At 50.3% G+C, this 15,321-nt stretch overlaps 1 protein-coding gene and 1 long non-coding RNA gene across 6 annotated transcripts in view; one reads left to right on the top strand and one right to left on the bottom strand.

Annotated features, from left to right (window-relative positions):
• PTCH1 (patched 1) overlaps positions 1–14,983 on the bottom strand; it is a 70,437-nt gene extending 55,454 nt beyond the window's left edge. Inside the window, exons 1-2 of one of the 5 annotated variants that reach the window (XM_024995742.2) lie at positions 14,911–14,983; positions 4,850–5,042 (exon numbers count right to left, since the gene is read on the bottom strand). In XM_024995742.2, the coding sequence (XP_024851510.1) occupies positions 4,850–5,042; positions 14,911–14,913 (196 nt within the window). In that variant the 5' untranslated portion in view covers positions 14,914–14,983. Of the gene's footprint in view, positions 1–4,207; positions 4,316–4,849; positions 5,043–5,739; positions 5,823–6,675; positions 7,773–14,910 lie in introns of those variants that run through there. The other 4 variants (XM_005210406.5, XM_005210407.5, NM_001205879.2 and 1 more) reach the window with 4 other exon arrangements.
• LOC132345987 (uncharacterized) lies at positions 7,807–11,464 on the top strand. Its single transcript, XR_009495638.1, has 2 exons — positions 7,807–9,518; positions 11,047–11,464. It is a non-coding gene; the product is annotated as an uncharacterized lncRNA (long non-coding RNA).
• Positions 14,984–15,321: the final 338 nt, after the last annotated feature.

The following is a 15,321-nucleotide window of genomic DNA, read 5'->3' on the forward strand; positions in this document are numbered from 1 at the left end:
CCAAAAACAGCCAAGAGCACTGAAGGCTTATGCTAGCAACTACAAACTCTAGAGCACTTAGAAATACTAAGCAAGCATTTAAAAAAAAAGAAAAAAAAAAAGGCCATGTGCCTTAAGAAAAAACCAAGTTATAACTTGTGTCCTCCTCTTTTGATGCTGGCCTCCAGAGATGTTAATAACCAAACACAAGACAATGTGGATTCATTTCAAGGCTGTTATCTTTTGTAGTAAAGGAGGCAATGTTTAGAGAAAAAAACAAAAAGCTCAAAAAGATAAATGAATGTTCTGTCACTGGAGAATCATGACAACAAACTCATGTCTCAGAGAGGGTTGGAGTGGAGGGGTAGATACTAAGTGAGGCAGAAGGATAAAAGCACTAAGCAAAAATGCAAAACCAACCGAGAAATGGGCAAGATTAAAAAGAAAGCATTTCCCTTCTGTGAGATCCTGGGGAAGCTCTCTGGTACCAAGGAGGGAGCTGGAGGCCAAATACACTAGTGTAAACCTTAAGGCAGGCAAAGAATGGCTAAAGGAAGATTTGGCAAGTCCCCGCTGACACCACCCGCCAAACACCCTGAACACATCAGAGACCTTCCTGCTACATAGCTGGACCTTCTAAGACTCAAGGTGTCCCACCTCAAACCTGAGGTCCCAACCAAAGGTAAGCACTGGAAGTTCTCCCAGAGACCACACCCCCTGTCCTCTGAGCCTTTGCCCATGCTGTTCCTTTGACCTGGAATACCCCACCACCAGCCCTGCCCCTGACTCAGGCCCCCTTCCTCAGGGCTATCCTACAAGGTGCCCCTGCTATCCTGCCACTGGTCTGTGTGTCTGCTGGGCGGAAGTCACCTGAGGACAGGGATGAGGGTCTTTTACCAACATCACTCTGGAGCTTCAGGCAGTACCTGACACAGAGCAGTCACTGAGAACATGTGCTGAATGAGTATTTTTAAGTAACACTCTCTCCCTGACCTTGCTGCCACTGGCTGGTGTTACTGAAACATTCCACATATTATTTCACCCACCCTCAGGACTCCATTCACAAGCAATCTAGATTTGAAATTTTTTTACTCGCAAATACTATAACCCTAAGACCCAAGCTAGCACCTAATGTATATTGACAGTTTCTTAAAAAGCAATCATTGTATGAACACTGTAACTACAGAATCAAAGAATTCTTATCACCAATGCCATAAAAAACATCTTCCTTATCTAGATTATATTGGCTGCACATTGTGGCCAATGTATTCAAACTGTCTTTATAAAGCCATGTTTCCTCAGCATGTTAAACAAAGCATGAAAGCCAAATCAAAGATACAGCCTATCAAGTGGATCCCTTTAATTTGCTGACTATATTAAAAAGATAACATTATTTTGGCAGATATGAGGATACTTGTAGTAAGTCTATGTGTATACACAGATATAAAGGCAAGTGAAGATATTAATACATTATCTATAAATCAATCTTATCTAGATATGAATGTACCTGTGTATAGATGTACAGTTGCTTTTGCATATACGCATGTCAATTTTTATCAACAGAAGAAATAACATTTTATAAATTGTTCCTCAGCACTCTCTCCCCTTGAAATCTCTTATGCTTTCCTTTCTTCTGTTGCTTTTTAACTAAGAAAATATGCGACCTCCATTCACTTGGTTTAGCAAGCACCCTTGTTTATGTCCAGAATATCTGCAGTCTCTATTAAGAAATGACTATCTAACAGATTTCTTTGCTGATAGTGATGAAGAATGTACCTAAGACACTAAAGTGCAAATTAACCTACATTCCAAGTTACTTCTCATTTTACTCTACTACAGTTTAGGATAGTAGAGAATTCTTACTCTGAAAAGCAAATAATTCCATTATTTGCTGTTGATATAAACACTAAGCTCACTATGTCACAAACAAGACTTCCTCATTGTTACCTTTACTTTGAATTTAAATTAAAATTATAAAATGGTATGGTGGCCTCCTTGGTTGGGTTTATTTACACTTTTGAAACTGTTACTTCTACAGGGGAAGAGAGTATGGAATGAAGGAATGGCAAATCAAGGTCAAGGCAACAGAAGATCAGGCTGACTTAAGTCACCAGTAGGCAGGGTGGACATGGAGACACAGAGGATCCATAATTTCTCACATACAAAATAGGACAATAATTCAATCATCTAGTAAAAGAAAAAATGTTACAAAGGCTATCAGGTGATAAAAATAAAGATAATAGATAGCTACTTTACTGAGTGGTAAGGCATGTGATAATATAAATGGTAAGGGTAGTTGTTTAACAAGTGATAGTATGGAGTATCTGGCCAAAGAATCAGTGAGCCACACTGAAACTGCCAAAACAGAATGGGAAAGGAAATAGCTCAGAGGTTCAAAGTAGGCACAATGAGTCTTATCTCAGGTGTGTCATTTCCCAGCACTCTATCACTAAGCTAGAGCCTCAGCTTGTTTCTCCTCCCAGGACTTGAAATGAGTTATGTAATGCACAAACATAGTTACTTCTAAAAATATTTATACAATGTTATACAAATAAGTGGGGGCTTCCCTGGTGGCTCAGATGCTAAAGAATCTGCCTACAATGCAGGGAAGATGCCCTGGAGAAGGGAGTGGCTACCCACTCCAGTATTCTTGCTTGGAGAATTCCATGGACAGAGAAGCCTGGCAGGCTACAGTCCATGAGGCCACAAAGAGTTGGACACAACTGAGCTGGACTAACACACACACAAATAAGTTAACATTAGTTGTCTATAAACTTATTCAAAATCTACTGGCAAGTCTTGCTCAAAACAACGATATGGTCTTTTGTCATCATCATCGACACCCAACAAATTTGTTGGTCCAAGTAGCAGAAAGGGAAATTTACTCATCTCTTGCTCTGCCCTAGAACCTGGGGCAGCTGCCCACAGTCTAGCCAATCACATCATTTCTGAATGGTCCAGGGCCCCAAAGAGCTACTGCACCCTATCCCTGCCCCACAGGGGGCCTCCCACTGCTGCTGTCCACTCAGCTTGGGCCTTTGACCCCTTTTCTGAGCTTCTGCTTAGAACTCCCTCCCTCCTCTGCTCTAGGTTGCCCTAATTTGCCTCACCACCTCCATGGAAGGTTTTTTCTTCTGCCATTTAAGTTTCAAATTTAATGCAAGTCTGACATTCAACTCTAATAGTTGTAAATGTGTGAATTTGTGCACAGGGAGTGTCTCATATCTTCAGTGTCCCTTCAGTGCCCAGCACCGTGCTAGGACCATTATAGATGCACAGTAAACTTGCTGTTAAGACATTATATATGCTTAATAAAACCCTTCTTTTATCTACTAATGACAATGAGGCGCTGAGTCGAGGTAAATTACCCCATGGATTCAATCCAAAGAACACTGTTGTATTCATTACTAAGCTACTTAAGGCAAGAATGTTTTCTGGTCTTAATTATTTGGACTATTATTTTAATTGTCACTTCTCAACTAAAGACTCCACCATATGCTTGCAAAACACTGAAAGCTGAATCTTCACAAACAAGGCAAGATTTAATATTCTCCAAGGCTAGGTCTCCAAGAGTATTCTGAAGAGGGATCAATTATGCAATTATGCATGTACTCTTAGGCTTCCAAATTTTGTCTTAGATATCACAAGGAATGCCTCAGATATTCCGGTTTGAAGTATCTACATAATTACCTCAACCCATCTCTCCCATCTGATTGTAAGAGATTACCTAGGTAGTGTTCAGGAGTTAAATGTTTCCAAACACCAACAACGTTACTTTCCAAAAACAAAACAAAACAAAACAAAAACAACCCCCTTCTCTCCCCCGCCCCAAACAAAACCCCTGAATCAAAGAGATTTACACAAAGAATGTAAAATGTTTCCGTCAGCGGTGGCGGCGTACGTCTCTGTCTATGGGTGATCTATTTTAAATTTACAACCACTTGAAAAAAAAAAGACTTCAAGAACCCCCAAATTGAGGAATGTGGATAAAAGACTGGCAGAACCCTTGGAGAGCTCCCATGGCCCCTCCCTCCAAACCCGCGTTCTTAAAACACATTTTTTTTATTCTCTCAGCCTGCAAAACACTGCTTTCTCCCAGAATAATTCCATTTTAAAAGCCCCCACCCGCGAGGAAACATTAATCTACTTTGCAAACAAGCGTTCCAGTCTGTGCTTTACTGTTTTTTTTCAACTCCTTTTCCCCCACCCCACCCCCCTTTTTTTGTACCTTGAGACAAATGTTTTTTTTCCCCAAGAGTTGAAAGCTGTCCAAAAACAGGACCACACACGCCGCCGCCTCCGCAGGCCCGCGTTGCTCCCGCCCCCCGCCCTCCGCGCGGCGGCCACGGCCGCCGGGGGCGCGCACACTCCCTCCAGCCAGAGGGGTGGCCTCTCTCTGCCCCCACCCTCCTTTCTCTTTGGACGCCGTGGGTGGGGGTGGGGGAGGAAAGGAAGCTGAGGACGCGAGCAGGCAGAGCAGACGCCTTCCTCTGGCCGCGTCTGGGCGCGCGGCGGAGGCGAGCGGTGGTGGCGGCTGGACCTGGGGGCCCCCCCGGCCTAGCGGAGTGGTCTGTCCCGCGGAGGGGCCCCCTTGCGCCCCCGCCGGCCCGCCCTTGCCACTCTCTCCCACAACACCTCGCAAAGCGCAGCTCCCGGAGTAGATTACAGCGCGGCCTTTGTCGGACGGGCCTGGCTCCTGGCCAGGCGCCCAAACAATAAACAATTCCCCCTGGTGCGGGCAGGGGGTTTTCGCTCTTCACAGAAAGGATCTAGGTGTATGCTGGCAAATATCTTTATCAATTGGAAGGAAGGGAAGGGGGCCCGGGTTGGGGGGACGAGAGGGCGCCGCGGCGGGCGCAGAGTTTCTTACCTTCCACCCACAGCTCCTCCACGTTGGTCTCGAGATTAGCTGCCTTTAATCCCACAGCGAAGGCCCCAAATATGAGGAGGCCTACAACCAAGAACTTGCCGCAGTTTTTTTGAATGTAACAACCCAGTTTAAATAAGAGTCTTTGAAACTTCGCTCGCAGCCACAGCGGCGCTTTCCGGCCAGTAGCTTTCCCCTGAGGATGAAGCAGAAGGGAGGAGTGAGCGCCCGGGAGTCGCGGGCCGCGCGTCCACGCCCGCTTGCGCGCACCCGTCCGGCATCCCGCGACTGCATGGCGGGGTGGGGGGGGGGGGGGTTGCCCTGCGGGCTGGAACCCAGGTCGGCCAGAGGAAACGCGAGCGGCGTGGGTGGGGAGGGGGGGGGGGCTGGTCATAAATCAAAGTCAGGCTGCAGCGTGGGAGCTGCACCTCGGCCACAGCAGGGGCGCCCCCACGCGCAGCCTGCGTAGCATCCCCGAGTGACTTTAAGGTCTGGGAAGAGGGACTGCGGGAACAAGAGGAAGCCGAGGCAGTGTGGAGAGACACCATTCAATACAGGAAATATTCACACCGGTCCGGGAAGGGAGGGGCTGCGTAATCCCTGCGATGGAGCCCATTTAAGAACAAGCAAACCACTGCGCCCTTGCCCGCAAGTTCTGCCCCAGCCTTCACCCTTCTCGGGGTGCTCCGCCGAGGGCAGGGACTGGGTACAAGAGCGCTTTGGGAACAATGTATGGCGGACTCCCCCATTCTGATTCCCCCGCCCGACTTGGTAGTAAATTGGGATCCACGTGGTGAGCGTGGGCGCCGGAGCTCACTCGCGATGCATTTCCATGGCGTTGGGAGACGCCGTGTGAGCTGAATTAGGAAATGGGGCAGCCATCTGCAACTTACGACAATATTTGTGATCGGAAGAGGGCAGCCACATGGATCTTTCCCTCCTCTCCCTTCCCTTCTGGTTAAACGCGAAAAGCAGCCGAGTGCTCAGGGGACGAGCCCAGGCCGACGCAGTCGGGGGTCCTGACTGGGTGCTGGCTGTTCCCGGCGGCGGCGTTTCCCCTGCGCTGGCCGCAGCCCCGGCGGGCCCCTGTCTGGGTGCTTGCCTTCCCCAGATTCCACACATTTCAGCGAACCTCGTAAACACAATGAACCCGGCCGTTCCGCAGACCCGCACCACGAATTTAAGGTGGCAATTTGTTTACAACTTCCCTTTCCCCGCAAACTATGAGAAGTGGCTCAAAAATTGGAAAAGAAGAGAGGAGATGCCCTCTTCCGAGGATAATTTTTAAGGGAGCAGAGATTTCATGCTCAACAAAAGCAAAACCGGCTGCCAAAAAAGGAAACCACCTTTATTTCTGCTCCCTCCTCCCCCCCTCCTCTCTCCGCCTCTCTCCACTCCGCCTCCCCCTCTAAGATGTTAAGAAATGTGGCAGTATTACAGGGGTTTAGGCTGCAAACAGGGGCAGGGGCGCAGGAGGAGGGGGCTTAGGGGTATCGGGCAGTGCCGCGCTGCTGCGGCTCTTGAGGTGGTCCACTGTGGACCGCTTTCCAGTGCTCCGGAAAAGGCACGCTGGGGAGGGCGCGTACGTACACACACACACACACACACACACACACACACACACACACACACACAATCTCCACCCCCTGCAGACCTCCGACAGCCCTTTCCTCCCAGGACCGGAGGGAGGGTTTGAATTTTTCAATCCCCACTTGTCTTTTTCCCCCCTTGGAGGTGTGTGTGTGTGTGTGTGTGTGTGTAGCGGGGACGATTCCAAAGAGGAAGAGGAGGGAAGAGAGAGTGGGAGGAGAGGAGAGACTGAAATGCACCTTGGAAATCTGCTCCAGAGCGAAGGCGGCGTCGCAGTAGCTGGGCCGGTGCAGATAGTCCCAGTCCGGCACGGCGTTGCGGCGCAGTCCCCCGGTCCGCCTGCGCCTCCCGCCACCGGCCGGCCGGCCCGGGGCCCCGCTGCAGCTGCCGCCGCCGCCGCGGTTCTGGAGCTCGGCGGCGTTACCAGCCGAGGCCATGTTGCCGCCGCCGCCGCGGGAACCGAGGCTTCCCGGGCGGCCCGGCGCGCTGCTGCCGCCGCTGCGGGCTCCCGGCGCGCCCCGGCGCTCGGCTAGCGAGGACGCTGCTGGCCGCCGGCAGTTCGGGCTGGGGCTCCGGTTGACAGACCTGCTGCTGCTCACACAGCGGGCGCTGCTGCCGCTGCGGCCGCGGCCGCTGCCGGAGAGTCAGACCCTGCGCCTTCCATTGCCACATTGCGCGGGGGTCCCGAGGTCTCTGCGGCTGCTGCTGCCCACATCCAGTTCTCCGGAGGGCGAGAGCCGGCGCGTGGAGCCAGCCTGTCCTTCGGTCGCTCGCGCGGCGCTCCTGGCTGGCTGTCCCCAACTCCCCCTACCGCCTCCCGCCCCGCGCCGCGACCCCTTCACTGCAGAAAGCGCCAGCAAATCCCCGCCGCTCCCGCCGGCCTCGCTGACTCTCTCGGCGTCTCACGGGTAGCCCGAGCGGCCGCGGAGGGTAAAGGCAGAGCCGCCGCCGAGGGGTCCGTGGGCGCCCGGCGGGTCTCAGCGCTGTCGGGCCGGGGCAGCCGCCGCCGCCGCTGCAGTTGCGGCGGTTGTTGCTGGCGGTGGCGGCTCCTGAAGCTGCTGCTCGGGCTGCTTGCGCTCTGGCTGCTGGCTTCTCGGTGGCTGCTTGGTCCCGGACTCTGCTTTCTTGTGCTCCTCGCTGACCCGCTGGACCATTCTGCCCCAGTGCAGCGCGCCTCTTTCGCTCCCGGGACCTGGGGACTCCGCTGTGTGTGTGTGCAGCGGGCAGCGGCCGCAGCAGCTCCTTGATTCAATAGATGAGATGGAAGAAGAAAAAAAAGAACTCTCTCCATTTGGAGAAAGAGGAGGAGGAGGGGAGGGGGTGGAGGGGGAGAGAGCGAGCGAAAGAGAAAAAGGCTGGAGCTCCCGCCCCCGGGGCTGTCAGATGGCTTGGGTTTCTGCAACGCGATTGGCTCGCGGAGGGCAGAAATTACTCAGCAAACATGACTATTATTAGCTGCTTAGCAACAGCTCACCAAAGTAGAGAGACCACCCAGGTAGGCAACCCCAGTGTGTGCATCCCGGGCTTCGGGGGGAGCCTCCGAGAGCGCCAACCTTCTCGCATGCAATACTTCCATTAAGGAATGCTCCCCCTCCCTTTCTTTCTTATTCCTTTTCTTTTCAACAGTGTCTTCTTTTTGTAAGATGCTTTGCTCGTGCGCGCGCGCGCACACACACACACATACACGAGTATTTGCCTCGCGATAGACACGGGGGAAAATGTAATATTTTTTAAAGCGCTTAAACAATTTCAGAAATTTCTTCAAAGAAAACCCTTTCAGAGGCACCTTGGCCTCAAGCTGCAGCAAATACTGGGAGGTCCAGCTTGAATTCCCAGGCCTGCACCAATAATGACAGGGTGGTGGATAGTGCGCCAGTGTGTGCCAGATTTTTTTTTTTTTTCCCCTTCTCTCTTTTCTTTTATAACCAAAGAGAAGACTTGGGCTCTCGCAGGGAACAACGCCTCGCATTAAGATAAACAAAATGGAAAGTTAAAGAGGAGAGTAAGGACGTTGGGAAAAGCCACCCTTTCTTAAAATTCGCTCCCCCCTCTCCGTTTTCCCTCTCTAAACCCCACGGCAGCACAGTCCAGGTTTGAAGGAGTCAGTGTTTTATAAACGTGGAATCCAGACACAGAAGCAGTCTCGTGGAGGCAGAGGCGTTTTTATTTGAATCTTTAATGCGACGTTTGTAGAGGAGAAACAACAGAATCCTTTTAACAACCGGAGAAACAGAAATGTTTTCTTTAGAAAGAGAGAAAAGCTTTCCTATTTTGGATTCATTTGGACTCTCCCCCCTTTTCATTAACTACAAGTCCCTATTTAAAATCTTTTAAACCTTACCCCCCCCCCAAACTGGTACGCATCCTGTTATATTTAATAGTAGCGTGACATAAAGGAGAATAAAGGCTTTGATGCTGGATTCATTTGAAACAAATTGTGCGCCGATTGCGAGGACTTGTCCGGACACTGCAGCCAGTGTCACCGAGACATCAGGGGGATTCGCTTCCCGTTGGGGCAGAAAACCTGCGAGTCTAAGGTGGATCCTGGGGTCAGAGACAAATTAAACTGCCTACACGGCTCCGATTTTTATTTTAAAAAAAATTTTTTTTGGAGTTTTTTTTTTCTTTTGCAAGTTAAGTTCCTCCCCGAGATAGAGACCAGACCCACATACTCTCTATTCTGCCTCATTTTAGTATTTGGTTCCCCTCACCGCCACTTTTTTTTTTTTTCTTTCTTTTTTAAAAACAGTATTGAACTGCAGAGGCACTCCCTGCAGCAAGCAGCCGACTGAAGCCGTGAAATGGGGCAGTGTGGCTTTAAGATGCACACGGTGTGTGTTCATTGAAAAAAAAAAAAACAGAAAGAAAAGGAAAGGAAAGGAAAGAAAGAAACCCAGATGGAGGGAAAGGGGGAGGAGCGGGGGAGAAGGCGGAGCCCACGCTACCACGTGACCTAAGGCCCAGTCGGCGCGCGCTCCAAGGGCCCGGAGGCCTATTGCGCGCGCGCGATTGTCCGAGCGCGCCCGCTACCGCGCGCGCCGAGCTCCGGACTCCCAACTCCTGCGCAACCCTGGTCAAGCAGGTAGGGAACTGGATGCGCTCGGCTAGCGCCAGGCGGGCTCCAAGTCTCCAGCGCTGGCTCCCGGGAGCCCAAGGGAGGCGCACGCCCCACCGGCGCGGACGGACGTGCCGGACGCGCCGTAGTACATTCCTGAAGGCGGTCCGGCCCCCTTACGTCGTCCAATGCCTGCGCGGCCTCCTCGTGGTCGGCCAATAGCTTATCGCTCGCGTTCCTTCCCATTCAGCAGCCCCGTCCCGAAAGGAACTGCAGCCCGGCGCGCCGGCCACCCGGGCGGCCCACGCGGCTCCCGCAGGGGGCCAGTCGGCCAGCCCTCCCCGCCGCCTTACTTCCTCTTCGGCGGCTCCCTCCTCCCTCCTTCTTTCAATCTCCCCTTTCCTTTCTCCTTCGTCTTTCACCCTCCCTTTTTTTTCCTCCCCCTTCTCTCCCCTTCCTACCAGCCTCACCACCTTCCCTCTAACCTTTTCTCCTTCCTGGTTTCACTGGGAGGCCCTGCCCTCTGAATCCCAAACTGGCGAAACGCGTGCGGTACCCTGGGCTGAATGGGGTGTCCTGCAGAATAAAGAGACAAAGACAGTAGAAGTGTCTGAGGCGGTGTTCACGAGATCGGGAGGAGGACCTGAGTACCCGACCAGCGCGTAAATTCAAAACTTAAAACTCCGAAGGAGCACGTGATTTTGTGAGCGGCTCTAGGAAGGGTTGCGAAAATTCAGAAAAGACAGCAGCGTGCATTTCCAATGACAGTACGTTAATAAATAAGATCGCAGGAATATTGGGCTCGACTGAGAGCAAGCTTAATCTTTGAGCAATATCCTGGTCTTTATTATGTTTGGTAAATAGCATATCGAGACACGTGATATATTATTTTTTTTTTCACTGAATGGTTCTACTGACGTTTCAAGTCAGACCGTTTTGTGCGTGCCGCTGGAAATTAATTTTTAAAGGTTTTGGGGGTGGTACCCCTAAAAAGACACGTCAGTCTTATATACGAGGCTTGCTGTGTGGCAAAGGTAACCATGTAGCTATAGGCAGGGTGCTATGTTTTTCTTTACGAAATTCTATACAGTGTTTTAGACCAAAACATTAGTTTTTCCTTTATTGCAATTTCAGTATAGATTATGGAATTCTAAAATGAAATGATAAGCTATGCACACATAACAATTTCCTATTACTCCCCGCGCAGCTACATGTACACCATTTCGATGACAAAACCTCTTGAATTCGGGTTCATCTCCCTGGGTTTGACTTAATTCCTAAACGTTCTGAACACTGATCTCTGGGCCGAGTTTTCAGCTCCCTTAGCCCCCTCACCCGCTGTTTGATAGGTTAACTTTTCAGTATCTCAGACAATAGTCTCGGCCTGTACATTCTACCATGGGTTCCAGGACGGCAATCCCCAGCCTGGGCTCTAACAAGCGCTATCTTAATCTCCCCACCCCCAGTGGCCGCTTCCCCTGTGGTCTGCTTTTTTCATACACGGAGATGAATTACTTTGAGGATCTAATTGGCCTTGTTTCTGTAACATTTTAAGAAAGGAAGAGGAGCCAGTGTAAAAGCCTGCTCGACTTGGGTGGTCAGGGCTGAGGCTGCCCCCAATTTGCCTCATTGCTGATGCATGTGAGTTCGACATTCCCAGCGATAATGTTGTTCCTAATCAATCTGCCCTTATTTACATTTGTAAGCATTGTCGGCTTTAATATGCATGCCCTGTGCAGGGCACCGCTGCGCCACACCGGGTTTGTTAACTTCAACCGGGATTCTCCAGACCTGAGAGGAGGCTGACAGGAGGAGCCAGGGCTGCAAAGGTGTCTGCTGGGAAAAATCTTCTTTAGTGGCCTTTCTGCACTGAACAAGTGAGACGCTTGGTGCCTTTTCAACCAGCAGGAGTTGCTGGCCCTCTTTCTTGAGTGTCCCATTTTCCCTTTCCAAGTAAAGTCCATCTCAATGCATCAATTGTCATTTTGGTCTCTCTGTCATGATCCAAGACTTCATTGGAATTTGTAGTTTTCAAAACACATTCCTTAAACTCTTAAAATATGATTCCTTCCTATCTTTTCTCTACTCCAATATTCAAATAACCATGGTCACACCACACACATCTCAAAAATGACATCTGATTATCCCAATGATGACACTGAAATAAAACATCTGCCCTTTGTGTTTGGACATTCCAGTGATAAGAAACTGTGGGAGCTGCACTTGGTGGAGTAATGAGAAACCACGCTGGAACTTGACTTTTCACTGGTTTCTCAGATCCAACTAATTAGGCCTTTAAAATCTAATGTAATTTAGCTAATATCTGCATAGTACAAATGAATGAAGGAGTAGATGTATTCTAGTAATTTGACCTTTGGGCCATGTTATAATTTTATCTACTGAGCTTAATACTCTTTTCCACAAATGCAAATAATTGCAAACATTACATTAAGTCCCACAAGTATTCCTGTGGAGAGGCTGTGATGGGGAGAGAACTGGGGATTTAAAGTGATATGCTATTTGTGGATGGAGAGCCCAGGGCAGTGGATGTGAGTGAAAGGCCAGAACCTGAGCAGTTCAAAGCAGGTACCTTGGATAAGAGTTGACTCAATTCAAGCCATTTTTTGGCTCCCTAAGAGTGCGTTATTATTTCCTCATTGGCAGCTTTTGTATTTGCTTAAAGGTGATGGTAGAAAATGAGTCTAAAAGGGGGAGGGAAAAAACCAATTCAGCAGCCCCAGAATGTAACCCCCTTAAGAATGACTCCCCTCCCCTTCTCCCTTCAACCTTCTGTTTCCTCCCGTATTTCCCCCTCCCCAGAACTGGAGGAAAGGGAACAGCTCTAGCCAACTTGTCAAAATAATGCTGCTAATTACCCCTGATCTCCTTTAATGGGAAGCTGCTCCCAATTCTACAAAAGAGTAAATGAGGGGTCTACAGCACAAACCCAGGAGCACTGGCTTTTTTTGTGTGTGTGCTTGCAGTGAGCTTGGGGGGGGCGGTGGTAGAAGGAGATGTCCCGAGAAGGTCCCTGAAATCTTCATGTTTATTACTCCAGGTACACATACTAATTTGGAAAAGGGACATAAGACTTTCTACGGTGCCAAAGCGATTGGTATTCTCTTGCTGGGAATGTCACTAACTGCAGAGAAAATGCTCAGTCTACAATGAACTTGAAAGAAAACAGCATTGACCCTTATATTTATTTCTTCCCTTGTCTATATATTTTCTTAGCCACATTACTTTAAGAGATAGAGACGTATTCTGGAAAGACCCAAACTTCCAACATTCTTCCATCCATCTCTCTCCTCGTCTCTAACTCCCCATCTAATATATCCATATCAAACTCTGCATTTGGCAGAAGGCACACCATTCATTTCAGTGATCTCTGCCATCGGGTCTTGCATGAAAAAGAAGCTGAGCAACATGATCCCTTTGACCCACTGCTGGAGCAACAAATTTATTAGAGATATAGGCATGAGAAATGAAAGGGAAGTAAAACAATTCCAGCTCATTGTGTGTCTTTCTTTCATACTGCTAATCCGGTTTACACATCACGCCTACACGTCTCAATAGGGCTTTATACACTGTGGCAGAGGCGGGAGAAAATAAAAGGTGTGTGTGTGAGAGAGAGAGAGAAAGGACAAAATAGGGAAGACAGATATTTTAATCTATTCAACCTATATTGATTTGCCTCATTAGTTTTTCTATCTGTAGAAAGTTGAAGATGATTTTTTTTTTAAGTCACAACATAATTCCAAATGGTGCTAATTCCTATTCAAATAGCTTGTTACTTTATGACTAGGTTATAACCAGAAATTAGATATACTTCTCAGTGAGTTTGAAATGAAGCTAATACCCCAAATTGAGAATGGGTGTCTACCTTGATTCAACATTTTAAAAGAAAAAGGTCTTAGACTCAAAGGTGAAAGGCTGTGAAACAGTCTTGTGGAAGGAAGCTGGGTGACAACTGGAACACACACAAACTCACAACTGAAAGCCCTTGTTTTACAACATGGGTACACAATGCACCTGAGGCAACAATTTATACCACCCAGATATAAGAAGTTACAGTAACAAAGGGTGACACCAAAAGGCATTGTCTTTCTTTGTAGAGGTAATTAATTGCATGTTGAACTACTGGAGCCAAAAAAAAAAAAAAAAAATCGAACACACCAAATGCTGAAAAAGGACTATTGTGGGAGTTCAAGACCTCAGTATCAAAGTATTAAAAACTTAGAACCACCCATAGTGGGTTTTTATTATTACCTCCTGTTCTTTCATATGGTTCCTCCCTAGAGAGGAAGGAAGGCTAGAAAGGAAAGAAGATAGTCTTCTCTCCCATGTCTATGAAAACAGAGGTCTCTAGGTGTCTTCCATAGACAACAATCCATATGGTTCTTCTTAGGTAATGGAAATCGAGATCTGAAAATTTGGAGTTTATTGCTCATCCACCAAGTAGGAATCATGTTTAGCAGAAACTTAAATACCTGAAGACACAGTATATGTCACCTCCGAGGTACAGTCTCTGGAGGTCTTGTGGTCCCACGGTTGGCACCAGGTCTACATGGATTTGGATCAGTCTGGCCCACCTCAGGGATCCCCCTCAGGCCCTACTTAGCCATCTCAGCACCGGGCTAGCCGCCCACCTCTTTAATGGTTGGCAGGCACCAGAATGCCCAATTCCGTGGGTGCAAGAGTCAACACATACCTCTCCTACCCGTGGCCCCTTCCTGAACCCAGGAAAGCCCCTTTGGCCCTTATTCCCACCAACGGCGACCGGGAGAAAGGATGCTTGCGCTTCGGGTTTTGATAAGGTACTTCTCTCCTAGCTCTGGGTGTCCCACTCAGAGTCCAGGCCCAGGTGCCGAGAACACTGGGTAGGGGTGCGAGAGCGTACGCCCAGCCCCTCGGGCAGACCTCCCCGAGCTCCCGGGAGACTAGAGAACTCGCCCGGGTGCGCGCGCTCCCGGCCCGCACCCTCCCCCCGGCGCTGTCATTCTTCGCACCAGCCTTCCATCCCCAGCGCTCTGCCTCCGCTGGCAGTCAGTAGCCACCACCAGGCTGATGAGCGGAAGCCAAGGTGGCGACCCTTTCAAGCGTGAAAATGGGATCCCAGGCGACCCCCTCCGTGAGAATTCCCCTCGGAGCCGTTCCCCGGCCGGGCCCGCCGCAGACAGCCCCCTCCCCGCCCCGCGGGGCCGGCCTCGGGGGGCGGGGGCCCGGAGCGTGCGAGCGAGCGAGCCTGGAGGCGCGGGCCGGCGCCCCTGAGCCCCGCCGGCGCAGCCCACCCAGCCCCGCGGCCCCGGCGCGCCGCCCGCCCCGCCCGCTCGCCCGCCAGTACCCGCAATCCCGCGTTCCCGGGGCGCACGCCGCGCGAGGGCGAGGTGGCGGCGGCGGCCGAGCCGGCTGCACTCACCATAGCCGGCCGTCAAGCCCTGCCCGGAGCGCGGGTGCCGATGGCGCGGACGCTGCGCTTGGATTTCACATCAATTCCTTTTCCCCCCCGCGCCCCCCTTTCCTGGTCCTCTGCTCCTCCGTCTTCTTCCCGTCTTCCCTCGTCTCCCCCTAGTCTTGTCGCCGCAGATCTCTTTGTCTTCCCTGTCGTCGTCTTTTTCTTCGTCTTCGTCTTCTCCTCCTCCTCCTCCGTCTTTACAAAAGGAACGGAAAGTGTAAAAACCCCGGCGCGCTGGGCCGCCGGAGGCTTTCGGCGGAGTGCGGCGCGGACTCACAATTACAAGCCTGTTTCTATTAAGCAGTTCCATGGCCCTCGGCGTGGGTGGTCTGCCGCGCCATAGGCAGGACCTGTCAGGGTCACGTGACAGATCCG

The sequence above is a fragment of the Bos taurus genome, chromosome 8, assembly GCF_002263795.3.
Source record: "Bos taurus isolate L1 Dominette 01449 registration number 42190680 breed Hereford chromosome 8, ARS-UCD2.0, whole genome shotgun sequence".
In the NCBI taxonomy this organism is placed as follows: domain Eukaryota; kingdom Metazoa; phylum Chordata; class Mammalia; order Artiodactyla; family Bovidae; genus Bos; species Bos taurus.